At 42.4% G+C, this 14,863-nt stretch overlaps 1 protein-coding gene across 1 annotated transcript in view; it reads right to left on the bottom strand.

The window, feature by feature from the left end:
• The window catches only part of fer1l4 (fer-1 like family member 4), a 100,998-nt gene extending 91,699 nt beyond the window's left edge, over positions 1-9,299 (bottom strand). Inside the window, exons 1-2 of the mRNA XM_088337525.1 lie at positions 9,221-9,299; positions 7,826-7,881 (exon numbers count right to left, since the gene is read on the bottom strand). Coding sequence (XP_088193651.1) covers positions 7,826-7,881; positions 9,221-9,299 — 135 coding nt within the window. The remainder of the gene's footprint in view (positions 1-7,825; positions 7,882-9,220) is intronic.
• Positions 9,300-14,863: the final 5,564 nt, after the last annotated feature.

Below are 14,863 nucleotides of genomic sequence, written 5' to 3'. Positions count from 1 at the left end.
TTTAACATGATTTCTATTAGGGCTGCAAATACCGATTGTTTCTTTCATTCATTCATTTATTCATTATCTGCAACACTTATCCTCAGTAGGGTCGTGGGGACGATTGTTTCAATGATCGATTAACTGGTCGATTATCTTTTGATTAATGAATGAATCGGATTTTTAGAAAACACAATTTTCATTTCAAATATTCAAGTTTTGGACAGGTAGATGCACAAAACAACAAAATATTTTATTATACTAAACAATCAAAAATGTTTTTGTCAAATAACAATAAACAAAAATACATACCTGCAAATGTGTAAGATACTCTTTTCCTACCACCGTGTTCAAAGATCATACTACATTCAGAATTATCATCCAAAATAAAAATGGAAAATACCGTAGCAATGAATGAAATTTCATGTGTATCAAAATTTAATCCGCCAAAAAATGTAAACAAATATGTTTTTTGGGGGATTGAATATTTGAATATGATAAACATTCCGAAAGTGCAAATTATAGTTAATATGCTTAAGAATCTGCCTCTTGTGTTGAGACAAAAATTTCCATTATTATCATTCTTTTTACTATCCATCCATCGAACCATTATCTGTGCCACTTATCATCAGTAGGGACGCGGGGGTGCTGGAGCCCATCCCAGCTATCTTCGGGCATTGGGCAGGGGACAGACACCCTAAACTGGTTGCCAGCCAGTCGCAGGGCACACAGAGACAGACAACCGTTTACACGCTCATTCGCACCTAGGGACAATTTAAACCGGCCAATTAACCTAACATGCATGTTTTTGGAACCTAACAATGGATGGATGGAAATTGTTAACTTTGTAGTGTTTGACTCCTTCAGGCCAATTCAGTGTGAAATGATGCAATGTTCTAAAAATGATTTTTCTCTAAATGTAAGATACCCATACTTCTATGAAAAAGGTCCCAAAGCGCTTGCTGACGGACTCATGTGGTACTCCAACCCTAAAACTTCACAACAAGACCTAATGGACTTATTTGCATTGATGCAACATGCTAAGTGGTTCATAATTCGCGCAACACAATGAATTGCTGAGATAATTAGTTGGCAATGTTTTCATTAATCGATTTTAATCGATTTTAAGCGATTTTATCGATTCACTGTTGCAGCCCCAGTTTCTATAGTGGAACAAACATGACAAAAACACTTAACATTTTCCAATGCTGTAAAAAGGTTTAGAATAAATATTATATTTCGACTAAATGTGTAACGATGTTACTATGAGACGAGAGAGGCAATCAGCTGGTACGAGTTCGCTGGTGGGAAGTGACAGGTTTGACAGCTGCTCTCTCACAAGTATCTGGTTGTAAAAAGACAGGTTGTCTTCTCGAACACAACAAAGTCATATATTGTGAGGTGAAGTGGTTGGTCTCAGGCTTAAACTCCTGCCTGGAGAACTTAGCTGCAATGTTTTCCTATCTCTACCCTATCACCTGTGTGAGAGCTGGGCCAATGGTTAGGAAGACAATCCTGTCATAGGAACTTATTTAGCAACAAAGTAGCTGATCTTTAAGTAATTTATGATTTTTGTCAGTTTATATTTGAAATCTGCGATTGGCTGGCAACCAGTTCAGGGCGTCCCCTGCCCACTGCCCGATGATTGCTGGGATGGGCTCCCGTGACCCTACTGAGGATAAGCGGTCTAGCTAATGAGATGAGATGAGATGAGATGAGATATTATTGTGATTTGCTGCTCAGGACTGAGGATGGATGCGTTGATTTGGTATTAAAAGAGAGTTAGAAGAGGATGCTCCTGCATTTTACCCATGTTTTACCCCACTGACTTGCTGAACATTTGCACAGAAATCAAACTTAAACTGTATTGATTTGATTTTATTTCTCTTTTCAAATGGTTGTTGTTTTAATTTGTTTAAATGCATAATAAGTTTTATTGCTCTATTTTTGTTGCCCAGATAACAGACACGTTATGGATGTTACATTTTTTTTAAATCGTCGAAAAAATGCATTTTCTTTAAATTTATATAAGTTATTCAACATGCCATAATTCATTAATATGGTCAAAAATAAAACTTGAGGCGGTATAACACAACAGAGTAGTCACATGGTAATTATTCTCCACATGCGCTGCATCCAACTGAGTCGTTTTAATAATAGGCTAATATCGCTAATATACCGGTATATGCATCAGTGGTTTTCAATTAGTGGGGCGTTCTCCCTGGAGGGCGCGGGGCTGACGTCAGGGAGCTTTTTTTTTTTTCAGTCAAGTGCAATTCCACCCTTACTACACTAGGAAGCAGTGGAAAGCTGTGTATTGCAAAACGTGCTAAATCATATTGTCTTTTAAAAAGAACCAGTGTAGCGAGCAGAGACGGGAGTCGTAGGCGGAGTGTCAAACAATGGTGCCAACGAAAGCTGCTTTAATGACATTTAAACTTGCAATAACAAAACAAACACGATAGTGGCTCAAGCCGGCCGAATTAAGAGTCCCCCTAGGAACTCGCTAACTGAACAATGGTTCCATGGGTGAATTATGTAAAACCCACTACACAAGCCCCCCCAGAATTCACCCATAGTCAAAGTCTCTGTGCCTGGTTGGGATGCTGACCCGGCCACTGCAGGTACAAGGAGCTGGAACAGCGGGGGGGGGTGAGAGCTTGTGGACTCAGTTGGAGAGCCCACAGGTGCTGGGGACGGAGGGTCAGAGTGGGTACCCACGGGGCCGAAGGGTCGTGCCGCAGGAGGACGGCCGCGCCGTGGTGCTTGGGCCAGTTCCAATGGCTTGGACATATCCATGTGGGCAGGCTTAACCCTGTCCGCGGAGACAGTCTCTGGCCTACCACCAATGTCCGCGACCATGGTCTTGTCACCATGCTGCAGGACCTTAAACGGTCCATCATAAGGAGGGCGCAATGGTCCGCGGTGGGCATCGTGGCGAATGAAAACAAAACCAGCCGAGCGCAGGTTGGAGGGAACCCGTGAAACTGGCCTGCCGTGTCGCGATGTGGGGATAGGCACAAACGCTCCCGCAGTGCCCTGCAAGATGGACTTCTCCCTGGATGCGGCCCAGGGTGTCGTTGGGTCTGGGATGAAATCACCTGGCACCCACAGCACTTGACCGTAAACCAACTCAGCTGAAGAGCACTGAAGGTCCTCTTTGGGAGCGGTCCTCAGTCCCAGCATGACCCAGGGTAGCTTATCAACCCAGTCCCCATCGGTCACACGTCGCACATCCCATTAGCCTGGGGGTGGTAGGCAGTGGTGCGGTGAAGTTTGACTCCCAGGCCCTCGGCAACCGTATTCCACACCTCGGAGGTGAGCTGTGCGCCCCTGTCAGATGAGAGGTCTGCAAGGGGTCCAAAACGGGCGACCCATGTGCCGATGAACGCCCGGGCCACATCGACAGCTGAGGTGGAAGTCAGCGGAACTGCTTCAGGCCAACGGGTCGTCCTGTCCACCATCGTCAGGAGGTAAGTGAAACCGTGTGAAGGGGGCAGTGGGCCCACCAGGTCAATGTTAACGTGGTCAAACTTCCGTTCAGGGATGGCGAATGATTCCAATGGGGCCTTGATGTGACGGTGCACTTTGGCGGGTTGACATGCCACGCATGAGTCGACCCAGTCCCGGACGTCCTTTCTCATCCCTTTCCACACAAACTTCTGGGCCACTAGCTTAATGGATGCTTTCCTGCCAGGATGAGACAGGCCGTGTATTGCCTCAAAAACAGCCCGACGCCAGCCAGCAGTGACAAGCGGCCTAGGCCAACCCATGGAGAGGTCACAACACAGCTTGGCCCCTGAGTCTCCGACCGCAACCTCCTCCAGCTGCAAACCAGTATCTGAGCTCTTGAGCGTTTGGACGCCATTATCAGAAGCCTGGTCCACACTCATACTGGAATAATCAAGCCCCAATTGCACAGCGCTGATGGTTGCTCTTGACAGGCAATCCGCAACCACGATGGACTTCCCAGCAATGTGCCTGATGTCAGTCGTGTATTCCGATATGAATGACAGCTGGCGCTGCTGGCGGGCGGACTATGGTTCGGACGCCTTGGACATGGAGAACGTAAGAGGCTTATTATCAACAAAGAACATGAACTCACGGCCCTCCAAGATGAAACGGAAGTGGCGAATCGCCAACCAGATGGCAAGTAGTTCTCTGTCGAATGCACTGTATTTACGTTCTCTGGGGACCAGCTGGCGACTAAAAAAGGCGAGTGGCTGCAAAGCATTGTCAAGCCACTGCTCGAACACGGCACCCACTGCAAGGTCTTATGCGTCTGTAGTGAGTGCGACTGGGGCTCCGGGGGCTGGGTGAGCCAGCATGGCTGCCTGGCACAGTGCGGTTTTTGTGTCCTCGAATGCCTTGGTCCTCTCAGCGGTCCATTCAACAGCTTGATTGGGTGACCTACCCTTGAGGGCCTCGTAGAGTGGGCGCATGACATAAGCGGCTCGACGAATAAACCTATGGTAGAATGTCACCATGCCGAAAAACTCCCTGAGGCCCCGTGCTGTTGGCGGCTGAGGAAAGGTGGAGACGGCCTCTACCTTAGACGGTAGGGGGGAAGCCCCATCCTTGGTGATGAGATGCCCAAGGAAGTGGATGGAGGGTACGCCAAAAACACATTTTGCGGGATTTATAATCAGGCCATGCTGACTGAGCTTGGTGAAGAGGTCCCTGAAGTGTTCCTCTTCTGAGGAGCTGGCAACAAAGACGTCGTCCAGGACGAACACAAAAGGCATGTCCCTGAGCACTGAATCCATCAGCTTTTGGAAGGACTGAGCGGCATTTTTCAGTCCGAACGGCATCCTGAGAAATTCGAACAACCCAAATGGAGTTATCACGGCCGTCTTCGGTATATCTGAGGGATGCACTGGCAGTCGGTGGTATCCCCGCACTAGGTCCACCTTGGAAAAGAGAAGTTTACCCGCCAGGTGTGAAGAGAAGTCTTGAATGTGCGGGACTGGGTAACGGTCGGGCGTGGTAGCCTCGTTAAGGCGGCGATAGTACCCGCATGGGCGCCAGCCACCACCTGGTTTCGGGACCAGGTGTAGTGGTGAGGCCCAGGGGCTGTATGATCGGCGAATGATGCCGAGACGTTCCATGTTGGCAAATTCAGATTTAGCTGCTGCCAGTCTGTCTGGATTGAGTCATCGGGCCCTGGCATGAACCGGGGGCCCATTGGTTTCAATGTGGTGCGCAACCCCATGCCTGGTCGTGGAGGCTGAGAAGGTAGGCTTCGCCAGACTGGGGAACTTGGCGAGGAGCCGGTGGTAAATATCACCGTCCAAGAGAGAGCTGGACAGACCCTCAAAAATCCCTTCGTCGAGGACACACGCGAGAGAGGAGAAATTCAATGCGTCAACGAGGCGGCCATTTTTCACATCTACGAGTAGTCCCTTGGCACACAGAAAATCTGCACCAAGAAGAGGAAAAGCAATATATAGTGACAAAGTCCCATGTAAACTGCTGACCCCCAAAACACACGTCCACTGTCCGTGTCCCGTATGTGCGGATGGGGGTGTCATTGGCAGAAGTTAATGGAGGTCCATGTGTTAACGCCGATGACTCCCAGAACTCGGGGAGCTTGAGAGCGGGCGCGTATGCCATGTCGGTATGCTCAGTATTATGCACGGCCTCGGAAACTTCCACGAGACTAATGTCGGGGTCACCAATGTAGCGAGCAGAGACGGGGGTCGTAGGCGGAGTGTCAAACAATGGTGCCAACGAAAGCTGCTTTAATGACATTTAAACTTGCAATAACAAAACAAACACGGAAGTGGCTCAAGCCGGCCGAATTAAGAGTCCCCCTAGGAACTCGCTAACTGAACAATGGTTCCATGAGTGAATTATGTAAAACCCATTACACCAGCACCAATTATTTTATATTTGTTTTGCAGTTCTTTTTAATATTGTGCACTTGGGTTAATGTTGTTTATCTGTTTTAATGTGTTGCTTTGTATTGATTTTAAGTAATTTCATTTTTCAGTATATTTTTTGACGTGGGTCAGCACAGTGGCTGAGTAGTCAGCACTTCTGCGGCACAGTTCTGAGGTCATGGGATCGAATCTAGATACCGGCCTTCCTGTGTGGAGTCTGCATGTTCTCCCCGTTCTTGCGTGGGTTTCCTCCCACATTCCGAAAACTTCCATTTCAGGTCAATTGGCCGATCCAAATTTTCCGTAGGTGTGAATGAGCGAGTGAGTTGTCCGTCTCTGTGTGCCCTGGGACTGTCTGGCAACCAGTTCGGGGTGTGCCCTGCCCACTGCCTGAAGTTAGCTGGGATGGGCACCAGCACCTCCGCCACCCTGATGAGGATAAGCGGTGCAGATAATGGATAGATGTTTGACTTGGTCAGGTTTCGGGGTGTTGAGTATCAGTCTTGGGGGGGCACGAGAGGATTTTTTGCTGCATTCATTCTAAGACTTAGTAGGCTTTTAATATTTTGCGCATCCAGACATTTTTTTTGGTCCAAAAGGGATCTTTCAACATTTTGGGTTAGCGACCCATGCTATTGACCCTTTTCACATACATGACCTAACAACTTGACAACTCCATGATGGTCAGTAGTAACATGTAGTCAAAGGAATATGTTGCACCTGTCAGATGAGGTGGCCAACTTTGTCGGAAAGCACAAAAAGCCCTATTTAAAGAAACTAAGGATAGCATTAGCAATTTTAGCTGAAGAGCCATAGTTTTCCTCCTCATATATTAACCCATCTAAACAAATCTTGCAGTCAGCCTGACTTCAGTCCTCCGATCTGTACCATTATATCGTGAATGGAGTATCCCCATTTATCGTTGCTGATCTAAAAGCTTATAAAAGTCTGGATGCTTACCAGTTCTTCGTAGCCGGTGCGCGTTACTTTGGTTCCTTTTTCCCGACAAATGCACCACTGGTGTTCTCCTCGCAACGTTACTAAAATGACGGTGTATTTAAATTTTGGGGGATTTGTAATAGTGCAGTAAAGCACGGGTCACTTGCACCTTGTATAGAAATCACTTTAGAGCATGTTGAAAATATTTACTATGCCGTTTTTCCGTTGACGTTTTCTCTTCTGAACATTGGTCTCATTTTATCCATTGATAATTTGGCAGTTCATTTGGGTGCAATAAGGTTTATATGATACGTATATAAGATATTCGGAATATCTGTTTTGAATCCCAGGTAAATCACAATAAAAGAAGCTCATCTATATAGTAAGAAATCGCACCGGTAAGGCACTAATTTAGCTAGTTAGCGCTAGCTAAGTTATTATATCGAGTGTTTTTAATGGGTGTCGTACGTAATTAACGTGAATTGCTCAGAAATATATCAAAAGTACCATCCTCGTCAAAACACCAGTCCCTCCATTTGAATGCAGATAAACATTGCCGTATTCTGTCTCCATCAAAAGGGATAAAATTCCATGGGAGGCTTAGAATAATCACCATGGTAAAACATGGTGGTTATATTCTTCTGTCGTGTTTCTCCGTATTTGTTTCAACTCGACTGCCTATTCCACTGCCGAGCGCTCAAGTGCTCTTACCGTCCGTCATGGCTCTCATTCTGCCAGAGGAAACAACGTGACGTCATGTGCATTGGGTCAATAAAGGGATCTCTTTGTGAAAGGGGCTGTGTGGTATGAGCCAAGAAACAGAAAAAGACCAAGACCTTATGTGTGTTGAAGGACTAGCTGCATTCGAGCATGAGTGTGAGTATGGTACGTGCAGTTTTGTTTGAGTTTTAAGGATGTTAGTTTTGTATCAGTTAAATGTTTCAATAAAAAGTCAACAAAAAGGCAGTAACAACCGCACACTTTTCATAAGATTGTCACTCGTCTGAGATTTTTAATAAGCTGACCTCATTAAAAACGGCCACAGTGTCACTGTGCACCACTTTGGTCTTCTGAGTGAAACCTGGTGGACAGACAACAAAATATATTAACATTCAAAAAAACACGATGTGAATACTCTACTAATAACAGTACTGCATGTTTTAGATAGAGCACATGTGTAAAATACATCATTTTGGGTAGCCTGTGAGAGCTTAAAATGTCCGAGCCTCCAAAAATTAAACAGGTAAAAAGTGCCTCCATCAAAAACTATATTTCCCACAATTACTGTCGACTACGATAACTCTTAAGTGAGGGCTTTAGCCAATACGGTATAAATGCCAATATTTACTCATTGATCACAAGGAGTGGAATTAAGAAATAAATGATACTAAAAATGTCCAAGATTTCATTATTTTGTTGGACAGTAATATCTCTTGGTATGAGATTAATTTGGTCCCAAATAGTGCTCGTGTCTAGAATTGCTTGTATCTCGAGCAATTCTTTTCCCCATACATAATAACTGACACGGCTATGCCATTCTGGTACAAGGACATACTCCCTTTTAGTGGCTCGCATGCTCGTGCTTTTTATTCTGGCACAATAAAATAAAAAAAGGTTCAAAACTGAAAAGGGCAATTCTCATAACATGGTTAGCTTCAATACAATTTGGTTTTTTTGGGGTTGAAACCCCCACCTCACACTTGTACATAGTAACAAAGGGAACATAGTATTCCACGCCTGATTTGGCGAGTTTTGGGATCAGTTCCAAACCCTCGCACCAATAGGTTCAATGACCAGTCTTCCTTCCTACGTCGCCTCTTCAATCACGTTAGTGTTGATACTTCAAAGCAATACATGCAGCGCAAACAACAATAAAAGTCAAGTCTACTCTTGCGTCACGCGTCTCATCTCTCCTTTCTTTCTCTCTCCGCAATGCACTGTGGGTCTCCCGAAAAATATAGTATTATTACTCTGTCTCCGACATCATGTCTACGATCCGTTGGAAAGATATGTTTTACCCCCTGGGTGGTCTGTGGATTCCACTTTGGAAACCACTGATTTATATGGATGGATACCAATTACATTTAGTTACATTTTAGGTCACATCAATCCCTTTGAGGACAGCCATAATGCTTATGTGGCCCTTGGTGAATATTAGTTTGACACCCCTGTTATAGAGATTTCCCTTCCCACACACAACTGATTCAATGGGAAATTCTGCAGAAACCTGTTCAAAAAACTTGAAGTAATTAAACTGTGTTCAATGAGCAAAACTTCAAAAACATGCAGAGCTCTATCTCTCGGGGAATATGGATCCTGACACGTGATATCCATGTGGATCGGTGCCTCATGCATCCAGGCATTTTCTGGATATTTTCTGCAGTCTCTCTCAACTGTTTTTTCTCAATCAAACAACTTACCTCTGAAGGAGAGCGCCACTCTTCGCTTGCCTTTTCCTGGCAGGTTGGATACTTTCCTCACATTGATGTTGATGGACATGGTGAAGGCCAGCAAAGGACAGAGATAATGGCCTTCGTCTAAATGTCTCTGGGTATCAACATCATCTTTCAGCAATTGACTGGTACGAAATGAAGTTTCCGTGTCGGATAGGGTTGTTCTTGTTCAATGTCATATTTGACCAAGGAAAGATGCTTGACTTGCTTGACTAGTTTCCTTCTTTGACTACGCACACACACGCTCTCTATAAACATGACATACAGTATACCATTGGAACCTTTAATGTGGAACACAATTGCTTTTGTGACTACTGGATGTTACATAGAGTCAGAGTTGGGTAGAGTAGCCAATGTGTTACTCAAGTAAAAGTATTGTAACTTCAGAATATGTCTCAAGTGGAAGTAAAAAGTAGTCATTCAAATAATTACTGGATTAAAGTACTAAAGTACTTGGTGAAAAAATACTCAAGTACTGAGTAACAGTAGCAACATCTCATTTATTGATTTTATTTCAAAACAACCATACATTCAGAGCAGCACGGCGGATAAGTGGTTAGCATGTCTGCGGCACAGTTCTGAGGTCATGAGATCAAACCTTTCTGTGCGGAGTTTTTATGTTCTCCTCATGCTTCCGTGGGTTTCTGCCGGGCACTTTGGTTTCCTCCCACATTCCAAAAAAATGCATTTAGGTTCATTGGCCGGTCCAAATTGTCCCTAGGTGTGAATGAGCAAGTGAATTGTCTCTCTCTGTGTGCCCTGCGACTGGCTGGCAACCAGTTCAGGGTGTCCCCTGCCCACTGCCCGAGGACAGCTGAGATGGGCTCCAGCACTCCCGCGACCCTACTGAGGATAAGCGGTGCAGATAATGGATGGATGGATGGTATTCAATCAGATCATCGAAAGTCCATCCAATCAACAAAAAATGTTATTTAATTTTGAAAAAAAAGATTAAAATAGCCAAGGTAAATTCAAGTACTTTGATTAACAGTAATATAATAATAGTGTAAATGAAATAAATAAATTAAGCACAAGTAGCACATTTTAACTCCAGTATTTTTTTAACGGGCTCTGCAGACAGAACAACAAGCTAGCTCGGGTCTACAACCTGTAATATTGAAAGAGGCACATTGGACCAAAAAAATAAAAAGAAATTTCTCGTATGCTACAAAAAAAGCCTTATATAAGCCTTATAATGAACGCAACACATGCTGTATGTGTCTACTGGTATATTAACCTACTATCAAAATGGCTAAGATGGATGCAGCACATGCTGTGGAGAATGATGCATCATATGACTACTCTGTTGTTGCATACCGCCTCAAGTTTAACTTCTTTACGATCTGAATGAAATACAGATTTTTTATTTGATTTGATAAAATTAAAGGGCCAGTGTGTAAAATTGTGTGCCTATTAGTGGTACAAATATTTTCATTCCATAAAAATAAAACACATTGATTTGAACATAAGACAAAAATACATTAACGATCATACAAATATAAATTTTTATTTAAAAAAAAATCATAGGTCAAGAAATTTGTATTTTTTTTTACATAGTGGAATGCCCATTTAGGTCGCCGCCATGTATGTTCGGCAGAATGCCGCCATGCTGTTCTCTGTGGCACTGGCCCACACTCGCACCAGACAACACAGTGGCATCTAGTGGTCAAATATTACACATTAGGGCTTTAAAGAAACGCAGATAGGAAATCAAATTTTTGATGTCATTTTTATTTTGGAAGGATTGGAAAAAAACAACAACAAAGGTGAATAATCTGCCCCTTATGTGGGCAACAAGAAGATTGCAATAAAACACAGCATGCATTTATAAAAATAAAAAAGCAACCTTTTGAAAAGTGGTTAACACGTTTGCCTAACACGCAAAAGGTCCCCGGTTCGAGAGTAAACCTATTTTGGTCTGGGGAGGGATGGGAGCCACCAGGATGTACTTGCCCAAGACACACAGGAAATAGTGTCCTTAAGACCATAGTGGTTAGGGGATCCATCCAAACGACCAACCAACCAGCCAAAGTAAATAAAATCACATTAGTGCACTTCAAGTTTGATTGCATCTATTTTTCTCTTTTTACCTTTGGGATCGATGACGGATCACACACTCACACCGCGTTTTTCCTACCTACCTGGCCTGTAATGCCGCCCATTTAAAATGGTGGGGTTTGAACCGCACAGCTCGGCACTCACAAGGGGACGCGGGACTCAGAGAAGAAAACAAAAAAAAGGGGATTTAAGTAACAGGTTCAATGTAGCCTGATGTAGCGGATTAAGAGTACCGTTTCTTCTTCACAAATCCACTCAAAAGTAAAAAGTATAGTCATTTAAAAACAATCCCAGAAGTACAAAATGTCCCAAAACTTACTCAAGTAAATGTGAAATAGTAAATGTAACACTTTAGTACCCACCTCTGCATTCAGTTCCTGCCAATTTATACCAGGGGTGCTCACACTTTTTCAGCATGTGAGCTACTTGCAAAATGACTCAATCACCGCAAGAATGGACATCCAGGAGCAGTCTAGAATTCAAAAAACTGGTCTTAATTTGAGGAATTGAATGTTAACAATATTTCCCAATGCACGCTTGTAGAAATCAAATACTTTTAACTAAGTTACTATATCAAACTATAAATATCTAATACAATGGTAAACACCATGACTCATTTCAAGTCAGTCCTTGTTTAATTGCCAATGTTTTTTCTTTTGCAAAAAAAAGTATCACTGTACTGCTGTAGTGCAGTTCAATTAAGAAAAAGATCAAATACCCTCTGCTCAATCTCAAATCACTCACATTGTGGTTAATAATCAAAATTACAACATATAAATACATAATTATTTAATTAACAGTATTTTTTCTTTATTTATTTGTAAGGCATATTGATAAACTCCAACATCATACATTTCATGACATATTAATAAAAATCTCATCTCATCCCATTAGCCGTACCGCTTATCCTCAGTAGGGTCGCGGGGATTAATAAAAATGCAAATATTAAATTCAATTTAGACTCTTAATCATTAAATACATATTATATCATAAGCAAAAAAAAAATTCAAACAAATCAATGTAACAAACTTCACCTTACATCGAAAACATTTGGCGTTCACCATTATGCTACTCCTGCGAAGCAACTTTGATGTCTATGCTGAAATGCTGCATTTGACTTGCAGCGTGTCCCCACAAAAACAATGCACTGAATACATTATGGTGAACTACCAGCGCTACCTCAGTGATCCATAAGTGGATCGCAATCTACATAATGAGCACCCCTTATACGTTTCACAATATTTTGCTCATTTTTTTCTCAATTCAAGGTAAGTACGCCATGCAACAATACTTCTACATGGGAAAAAAATCTTCATTTTGTTAGACAGATCTCGTCTTGCCCGTTTCCGGATCGTCTCGGTCACTGGTAGCAGACGACAACATCATCGCTAATATTGTCATGGTCTCTATGAACCTGCTGATATTATACTACTCTATAACACAGGACACTGCACAATTGTATTTTGACGTTATTTTAGATGATGGGGTACAGTACTACGATACACATTAGGGTAAGGGCGCGCTAACTACAAACTGCGGGTCACATGCGATCCGCCGGGTCAAATTATAATGACAAAATATAAAAGTGAAGAAAGTATTGCTGATAAAAAAATATCGGTGCCAACATTGTTTCTGTGGTCCCTTTCTATGTCTACGACAAAAATACTACAACAGATATACTACAAAAATACTATAAAACTAAATTTCAATTTTAGTGCTTAAAATCAGAGACCTAATATATGATTTTGCTTTTGATCTGAAAATAAAAATACTGAAGAAAGACTACAAGGATACTACTACAGTAATAATATAGTACAAAAATGCAAATACATAAATATTACGACTGGATAAACTACAAAAATACTACCACTGAAATACTACCACAGAAAATCTAGATGGTTAGTTCCCTAAATCACTAAGGTCATCTGTGGTGTGTCTTGGGCAAGTACAGCCTGGCGGCGGCCATCGCTCTCCCGGCCAACATATGTTTCCACTCTGTCTCAAACCAGGATTCCTTTGTGTGTCAAGTAAATGTGCTAACCACTGCACTACGGAAACACAACAAAAATAAAACAAATGCTGCCCATTTAAAAATGAAAATCTACTAAGGAAACTCAACAAAAACTACACAAATACAAAATAGTTACTACTAAAATACTACTACAGAAAAAATACATAAGCATGACTGCAGAAATACTTAAAAGAACACATCAAGAGTAATATTACAATATTAAATGTCAAATCTAGTGCCAAACATAGTGTCCTAATATATTATTTTGCATTAATTGTGTTTTAAAACCGATTTCATGAAACAAATTTATTTAAAAGCAAATGTGAAGAAATAACAAACAACAACAGCAGTCTGCATGTATAAATGCAAAAAAAATAGATCTGTCTCCAGGATCTGCCACATGGCCAAATTTTTAACCCAATGCGGCCCCTTACTCCAAAAAGTTGCATTAGGGCCTTAGTGCTCAGTAGTTAATGTTAAAATCAATATTTGAAATGTATATATGCACTTGCATCTTACATTTATTTAAAGAAAAGAAAGGCTGATAACGTTTGCTCAAGGGTTGCAACTTTATCTACCAAACATTTTCAACCTGTTTGCTGTCACATGTGTATAAATGGTAAATGGTCTGCATTTATATAGCGCTTTTCAGAGAGAATCAAGTCAAGTACTGGAGTGGTATTTTTGTAGTAGGATTTTTGTAGTACTATTTCTGTGGAGTTTGCATGTTCTCCCCGTGCTTGCGTGGGTTTCCTCCGGGCACTCCGGTTTCCTCCCACATTCCAAAAACATGCATGTCAGGTTAATTGGACGGTCCAAATTGTCCCTAGGTGAGAATGAGCGAGCGAATTATCTCTCCCTGTGTTCCCTGTGATTGGCTGGCAACCAGTTCAGGGTGTCCCCTGCCCACTGCCCGAGGATGGCTGGGATGGGCTCCAGCACCCCCGCGACCCTATTGAGGATAAGCGGTGCAGATAATGGATGGATGGATGGATGGATGGATAGATGGATGGATGGATGGATGGATGGATGGATGGATGGATGGATGGATGGATGGATGGATGGATGGATGGATGGATGGATGGATGGATGGATGGATGGATGGATGGATGGATGGATGGATGGATGGATGGATGGATGGATGGATGGATTTCTGTAATATTTTTGTAGTATTAGTATAGTAGTATTTTTGTAGTAGGATGTCTGTAGTATTTTTGTAGTAGTCTTGTCCTATTTATGCAGTAGTATTTTTGTAGTATCCTTGTAGTATTTCTGCAATACTTTTTTGAAGTGTTTGTGTTGTCGTTTTTTTAGCATTTCTGTTGTCTTCTTTTGTGGTCAAGAACTCATAAAGATGCTGAGAGAATTGTTTGTGTTGTTTACTCTGTAAATAAACTTGTTTACACAAATTATCTGTTTTAATTCTGCATAATCTGTCTCGCTGTGAGTAGATAGGTACCACGATGTATTTGTAAGGTTTTGTATTGCTTAATAACGGGAATTGTAATCATTAATAAGGGGAGCGATTGACTGAGGTTGAC

This window comes from Urocampus carinirostris, chromosome 6 (genome assembly GCF_059441175.1).
Source record: "Urocampus carinirostris isolate Australia breed hairy pipefish chromosome 6, RoL_Ucar_1.0, whole genome shotgun sequence".
Lineage (NCBI taxonomy): Eukaryota > Metazoa > Chordata > Actinopteri > Syngnathiformes > Syngnathidae > Urocampus > Urocampus carinirostris.
This window is presented reverse-complemented; position numbering and strand designations above follow the sequence as displayed.